Consider the following 7562-nt stretch of genomic DNA (forward strand, 5'->3'; position numbering starts at 1 on the left):
ATTCCTGCAGGCAGAAGATAACCAAGCAGCACTCTGATCCTCTTGTTGCTCACTTTGGTCATACCCCAGTCAGCCAGCCTCTGCAGATTCATGGCCTGCAGCACTGCCGGCAACTCCGATCCTCACCAAAGCTCTCCGAGTTCATGCAGAGAAGCCCTTTGCCAACGATAATGGGCTCCCCTACAAAGGTATACCTAGGAGTCTGCTTTTGGGCCTCTCACACTGTGATCTTCTGGGTGATGTGGGGATGAGCTGCTGCATGAGCAGATAACTCTGACCTGGATTTATCAGCACTTGCTTCTATCCTGTGAAGGCTGAGCAGTGATCTGTGTGAAATGGGGTGGTGTCCTACTTACCGTGGGCAGCTCTGCCCTGGCAGCAGCGCTCAGCAGCTGAGCAGAGCCTGGGCTTGGGAGCAGGCAGGGGAAGGAGCTGCCCCGATGGCCGGTGGGGACACGGTGCCCCAGCTGTGACACAGGCATGTGTCCAGCAGGGATCCCCAGCAGAGCCAGTGACAGCCCTGTGCCTCATGGAGAGCGGGCACTGGGACAGCATTTGCTCTGCTTGCAAAAGTCTCAGCAGTTTGTTGTCCTTTCCTTTTAGCCTTTCTGGGATTAGGGACAAATAACTGTTCAGGGTGATTTCTACCTTTATTTCAGGTAGGTTGTTAAATAGTTTAATTTTGATAAACAAATAGGGACCAAGAGGAACCTTCCCCCTTAATTTTAAAGACAGATCTCTGTTCTTTCTGTTCTTCTTAGGCTGTGTCCCCATTTGAGTTCCCCAAAACCCCAAGTTCCCAGAATCTCCTCACCCTCTTGGCCCATCAGGGGGTCATGATGACTCCAACACGGAACAAGACCTTGCCAGATCTGAAGGAGATGGGTCATTTCCACTGCCAGCAAACTGGGTTGGGATTGAGGCCTGTGGAAGAGATCAAGGGCAGGTGAGCTGGAGTCTGCTTCATACAGTGATGCTTCACTCCTCAATACAGTACAGATGGGGACAATTTCAAACCCCAGCTAATGCTGAAGTTGTGAGGCATCTGTAAACATTGTGTAGTTATCTGCTAGCCTTTGGATTGCAAACAGCTATGGTGCAGATTTTAAAAGTCTTCCTCTAGAGGGGCAGGCCATGGCCTGTATTTTTAAAAATGAAATATTATCTGCAGCTTCACACCATGTTTAGTGTGCAGAGTTTCATCAAGTGGGGATGCAGGATTTTGTTGCCAGACAAGCAGTCACTCAGATGCTTGGCTTCCTCTCTGTGGGGTCTGTCATGGAGGAGAGGCTGTTCTGGGTGTTCCTCCTACATCAAACAGTGGGCACAGGTCTTCAGAAGAGAGATCTGTTGGAAGGCCACATGCTGGCTGTCATGAGCACTGCAGGATAGAAAGTCACAGCTGCTGCTAAGTTTTTCTTACGTGCCTCTCTGCGCACTGCAGCTTTCCCCAGTGTTCTGGAGGAGTCCTCTGATACTAATTTTCATACCTTTCAACAAAAACAAATTGTGTTGTATTAATGTAGTGAGGACTTGCATTACTGCAGTTAGTCGTGATAGTTTTGTGCTTTCTACAAGTAGCTGGAGGTGCTCCAGATGCTCTGTTGAAAGAGTGGTTTTTTCAGCTCCAGACTGTTTACTGTGTTAAGTGGCTGTGGACCAGGAATGGCACAAAGAAATGAAGTTAGCTGACACCTTGCACCTATTGACTTTCAGCATGATGTTGTATGTACTCTTTTTAGATCTCTGAGCACAGGCAGGCTCACTGACCTGCTTCTGAAGGCAGCTTTTGGGGCACAGATCTCGGACGCTGGCAGCAGCGACAGCCTGAACAATGAGAAGCCAATGGAAATTGCAGGTAGGTGGGGAGGCCAGGCAGATCTGGCAGGATGTTCTGGGTTGGGGTTTGCATACCCCCTCCTGCAGATGGGAGGCTGCTTTGCTGGTGGCTCTTGGCACAGGAAGCGAGTGCCGTGTGTGAGGAGTGCAGTGGTGTTTGCTTTCCCCTGCTCTGTGGGCTGTGTGTGCTGTGTAACTGCTGGATAGTGGTGTGATTTTTGTAGGCAGGGCTTCCTCTTCTGGCTCGTTCTGAGTGCGATAACCTGTGGAAGTGGTGACGTGGTGCCAGGCGGCTCGAGTGTGAATGGCTCTGCAGGGGTGGGCGTTCTGGGCGTGCAGGTCAGGCAGCGAGGAGGGAGAGCAGCTGCAGCCGTGGCTGGTGCTGCCCAGGCTCTGTGCTGTGGCCTGTGTTGCTGGGGATGCTTCACTGGCCTGTGCTGGTACCCACTGTGTCCCAGGAGAGTCTGCAGGAACACACCCGCTGGGCAAGGCACCCGTGCTCTGAGTAACCTACCTGTAATGCCGGTCTGCACCTTTCAACTGTCTCCCCAGCTCCCTCAGGTGCTTACGGAGGGACCCTGCACTCTGGTGCCCGGGCTGGGGGCTCTGCCAGCCCATCCCCAGTGATTTTTACTGTCGGATCCCCTCCCAGTGGAACAACCCCCCCACAGACCACGAGGACCAGGATGTTTTCAGGTAAAGGGCCGATACCTGCCTGTTCCAGTGGGAATGCCTGGGGGCAGAGAGATGTGTTGCATTCCTTGCTGCTGGGCACTGGTGATGGCAGAAGGCTGCTCAGAGCAATCTGTAGAGCTCAGCTGGTCTCAGCACCTTTGAGGTTCTTGTGCTGGCTCCTGCCAACCCCAGTTATTGCTGCTAACTGTTTGCACTGGCATTAGTGCCAGAGAGTGGTTTCCCAGTTCTGTAAGAGACAGACAAACTTCTACTTTATTGCTGTCTGCTTCAGGAATAGTGCTGCAGCTGTTCACAGAACCACTGTTGCTGAGAGGTCAACAAATGTAAAGATTGTGTTGTGTTCTGATTGTTCTCCCCATGGATTTTGGATGAGCTATAAAAGATGAGTGTGACTATCCATGCCCAACAGTTTCAGTGCACAAGGACTGCTGGGAAAGGGCCAGGATGGCTCTGTGTGCAAAACTATTAGTGGTGTTACCTATGCTCTGAGCTGCTTAGGTAGGAGATGGGGAAATGCACTCCTGCTTGACAGATACTCCTTGTAAGACACCCACCAGTGCTCTGGCCTCGTCAGCCAGCAGTTGAGGCTGTGGTAATTGGCCCTTTTGGGATACAGTGGCTGGAAGTTGGAGTCTATGTTCAGTTTAAGAAAATATTTGGACACATTTTGATTTGCATATTTGGCTTGTTTGGTTTTTTGTCTTGGCTGTTCCTCATCTCAATGCACTTGACTCTATTGTTCTCAATTACTGCAGGGAAAGTTTGGATGTGACCATGAATAAGATGCTTGACTGGGATGGGGGGACATGTGGGCTCAGTTCCTGTGTATAACTTGCATTTCCATCCTAACTAAAACTACTCATGTCTTTGATTGTCTGGCAGGTTGGAACCACAGTTCTTTCTTTGTCTCATTTATTTGGAAGGGGAGCTTTAAGACTCTTAAAAAGCGTGTGAGGGGCCTGTCGCACCGTGGGGTTACTGTCCTGGCTACAGCCTCCAGCTTCTCCTGCAATGTGATGGACAGAGGATTCAGGCTTCCTGTATTGCTTTTGCAGGAATAATGGCAATCTGGAAGCATATCCAGGCACCAGATTTTAGCAAGCTGATACTTGGGTGCTCAAGGGTCTGCCCAACAGTCAGGATGTCAGATGGGAGGCCTGGAATAGGAGGCTGTTGAAAGTGAACCTACAACAGACACACAGCATTAGATCAAGGTGACCAAAGCAGTGCTGTAGGACAAGCTTTGTTTATTAGGCCTGTGAGGAACTCCTCATGTTATAATTAATGCATAAAGTTAATGGTGGAAAGGGGAGATTTGCAAGCTGAAGCTTTTCACCCCCAACTGCTTGGACAAGCCATGAGTAAGGACAGTTCTAAAGGCAGAGCCTTTCTGTGAGTCATCATAACAGTTTCTGCAAACAGTCTCTTGGAATTACAGGGCATCCAGAATGAAATGTTGTTAGGTCCTCTCCTCTTTCCTGTCTCTGAGAGAACTGGAAATACTCTGCCTGTCTTTGATGATCCACTTAGCTTTGAAGCATTGCTGCCAACATGGAGAAAGCTTTGGGAGGAAAGGAGGCTGTGCCTCTCTACAGATCAGTTGTGCATTATTATATTGCTGAACCTTTTGAAAGCAGGGTAGGGCAGTAAATTAAACTTGTGGTTAGAAGAGAAACATCTTTCTCCAAAGGACCAGTGACAGTGGAGAATACCACCTGGGTAGAATTAGCAGAGTGTTGGAGCTGGTATTGTCATCCCCCACAGACAGAGTGTTTCCCTCTGTGGCAGTGTGCCAGGGGTAGGAAGCCCTCTGGAAGTGGTGAATGTCCTGTGAATACTCTGAGACAAAAACTCCTTTGTGCTCCTAGGGCAGATTCAGTGGTCAAGAAGGGGAAAAACTGATGGTGAGGGAATTGTCTGATGGACACCACACCTACAGGGTCTCCAGAATCCTGGGATTAGGGTCTTGACTCAGCTGGTCACTCATTCTCTGCCCAGCCTCTTATTTATAAAGAGGGGAAAGCAGAAGAGCAAGGATGTAATGGAAAGCTCTCCTGGCTTGCATGCAGGATGTTCTAGAACCATCACTTATCAGAGTGCTCATTCAGTGACAGTGACAGCAAACAGGCAGGGAGCCAGGGTTCAAACTGTGCTGTTCCTTGGTGGGGGAGCTGGCTATGACAGTGTATGATAAAGATCAGCCCAAGATGTTGTGGCAGGATTCAGAAAGGGTTTAGCCAAAAAAAAAGGGAAAATAATTTCTTCTGAATTGTCTCCATAAACGATCATCGTTCTGGAAGGTGCTTTAAATCTGCCTGAGCTTGTAAGCTGGTTTGCCTGAGTCACTAAAGAGTTTATGGTGGGGAGTGATTATTCTGCATCCAGAGTCCTTGCATCTTCCTCCAAAGTACCTCTTGCTGGCTTCTGTCCGACCCAGGATCCTGAATCCTACAGAATTGTCCTCTCTCCTGTGTGAGGAATGTCTACCTGTCCTGCCTTTAATACCTCCAGTTAATTCCTTTGTCTGTTTTTCTTCACAGTGGGGTCTTCCAGCTCTCTCAGTTCTGGAGGCTCCTTCAGCGGGAGGCACTTGGCAGTGGGAGCTGCTGCGGAGGCTCTGGAGGGCCCCTCGAGTCTCCGGTACACTTTTGCTGATCCCATCACTGCCAACCTGGAAGGTGCTGTTACATTTGAGGCACCAGAGCTGCCTGAAGAGACACTCATGGAGGTGGGTATATCCCAGGGGAAAAGCACAGGGGAATAAAAGTAAAGCAAATCCAGACAGCTCCATGCTTGTAGTCAACAGAGTTGCTTCCGAAGGTGGAGTAAACTGTTTCCAACAGAGCAAGGCCAATGCAGTGCTCAGAAAGCCCAGGGCATATTTAGCAGCAAGCCCTTTAGTCCATGAGACAGCACAGCCCATGACTGAGGTTAAAATTCCCCATTTCCAAAGCTGACCTTGCAGGTTGGAAGATCAGTTATCCAATGCATTCTGTATTAAGGGCTTCTGAAGCAAACCTGCCTGCTTTGGGCCTCTCCCTTTTTAAAGGCTCAGCTTTAGTACTGGCTGACCTGAGAGCATAAGTAGCTCAGTGTGTCAGGTGCCTGCCTGCTGCACTTGGGGAGTCGGCAGTGATATGGTCTCTGCTGAAAGGACCTGAAAACAAAGTAAACCTGACACTTCTGTTCCTACTGGGGGTGGGGGGACGCCGTGTTCTGCACCAGAACAGCTGAACCAGATTGTGAAACTGAAAGGCTGCCAGGCTCCCCTTCTCTGCAGGCTGAAGCAGAGCAAATGCTGTTATAGCTAGATATATTTGAAATGTAGGTCAGGCTGCCCATTTGCAGTGGAGGTGGGAGGCAGATCCAGTCACGCTTTTTGGCTCTGATTGTGATACCTCCTTGGGCTGTCTGGGACTGGAGAAGACTCTTTGTGTCTGATACTTGCTGGTGCTGCTGAAAAGCCCAAGATACCAACAGAGATGTGCATACTTTGTTTTAAGGATGTGGGTTTGCTCTTCTACTTCAGATTTTGTTGAGCTCATTTTTTCTGTCAGTTCTGCATTGGATTGCATTTATTGGCCTCATTACCTGTAAAGCCACAGGGCAAGGGCTTCCAGCAATGACGTGATCACAATAGCAGTCGGTTTAACTGAGCATCCTACCTGTGTGAGGTGACAGAAGTTTGGAGCCCTGCCAGGTGCCACCACTTCAGACACTGGTCTGCAGAGGAGTGTCCTAAGGAAGTATCAGTTGATCTTGGAATAGCACTCAGCTTCTCTGTCTGTAATGAGTCATTTGGCTTCAGTCCATCGTTTCTGTTGAGCACAGTAATCCATTTGCATGTCACAAAACCTTTACAGCAGATTTCAAGACCTGTTTGTGCTCTGTGGAGTTGGCCAGAATGCAAACCTGGCAGGTTTTCTGATTTCTGCTCATCTTTCAGGGCACTGAAGTTGTACTGTTTAAGTGCCCTTGTTTATCTTGAGCAGCGCTGTTGCGTTCAGATGGGTGGTTCTTCCATCTTTTGTAAAAGTTTCTTTAGGTGCAGATGAGGCACACTGGAGGCTGGGGTTTAGTTTCTTTTGCAGTGCTCTAAATACAGAGATGGCTGTGGAAGATTTGTGATGACAAATGAGGCCATAAATGCCAGCACAGTTAACAGAAGCTGCCTGTAGGCAGAGGAAGGACTGCCTGTTGGTTAGAGATAGGAGGCTGAGACCTGCAAGATCTCAGCAGTTTCCTGCTCTGCCACAAACTTCTTGTATGACTTGGTAATTACTTAATTTCCAAGTTCCTCCTCTGCTTTTAAAGAAAATTGAGGAGGATGGAGATAACACTTCCTCACCGTACTGGACTGTCCAGGTAGCTAGGTAGTGGGAGGAGAGATTCATATTCCAGATAGTCAAAGCTGCCTGAGCAGCCAAGTGCCTGAGCCAGTAAAAGAAAGAAAGAAGCTCTCAGATCTTGAGCATGGGGGTTCTGTTAAATTCATGTAGAAAACATCCTTACCAGCCCCCTTTCAGAGAACTGAGCCTGTGAATCTTTGAAGACCAAGCAGGTTACCCACTTCTCAACAGAGTACAAACAATGGAGTTAGCATCTGATTCAGGCAGCAATTCACTTTGCAGACCCACAAGCATTCAGTTTTTCCACAAATACTAACTTCCCAGAACTGGTTGCAGTGACTTAAGCAATGCAGCTTCCCAGAAATGGGATAATCCCCTTTGATCTGTAATAGCAGAGGAAAAACTACTCTGAAATGACTGCAGCACTTGGTGTGAGCACTTCCCTCACCAGCTGGACAGGAGTTGCAGAGAAAAGGTTGTCCTAGCTCTCTTCTCAGAGAACCCCACTCAGGGCTCGCTGCACTGAACTGGGAGGGGATGAAGACTGGGATGTAGGGTGGGAGACACTTTGTTGGCAGTTTTCTATGGTGTAGGAGGTTGTCGCTCTCATGAAATCCACACTGGCATTGCTGTAGTGGGAACAAGAGCTGTGCCTGTGGTGCAGATGGTCTCTCCTCC

General features: G+C 49.0%; 1 protein-coding gene across 1 annotated transcript in view; it reads left to right on the top strand.

Annotated features, from left to right (window-relative positions):
- ULK1 (unc-51 like autophagy activating kinase 1) overlaps positions 1–7562 on the top strand; it is a 78865-nt gene that overhangs the window by 63468 nt on the left and 7835 nt on the right. The window contains exons 20-24 of the mRNA XM_017734730.1: positions 1–188; positions 762–946; positions 1743–1858; positions 2392–2535; positions 5076–5263. Of these exons, the coding sequence (XP_017590219.1) occupies positions 1–188; positions 762–946; positions 1743–1858; positions 2392–2535; positions 5076–5263 (821 nt within the window). The remainder of the gene's footprint in view (positions 189–761; positions 947–1742; positions 1859–2391; positions 2536–5075; positions 5264–7562) is intronic.

Source organism: Corvus brachyrhynchos, unplaced genomic scaffold (genome assembly GCF_000691975.1).
Source record: "Corvus brachyrhynchos isolate BGI_N302 unplaced genomic scaffold, ASM69197v1 scaffold114, whole genome shotgun sequence".
Lineage (NCBI taxonomy): Eukaryota > Metazoa > Chordata > Aves > Passeriformes > Corvidae > Corvus > Corvus brachyrhynchos.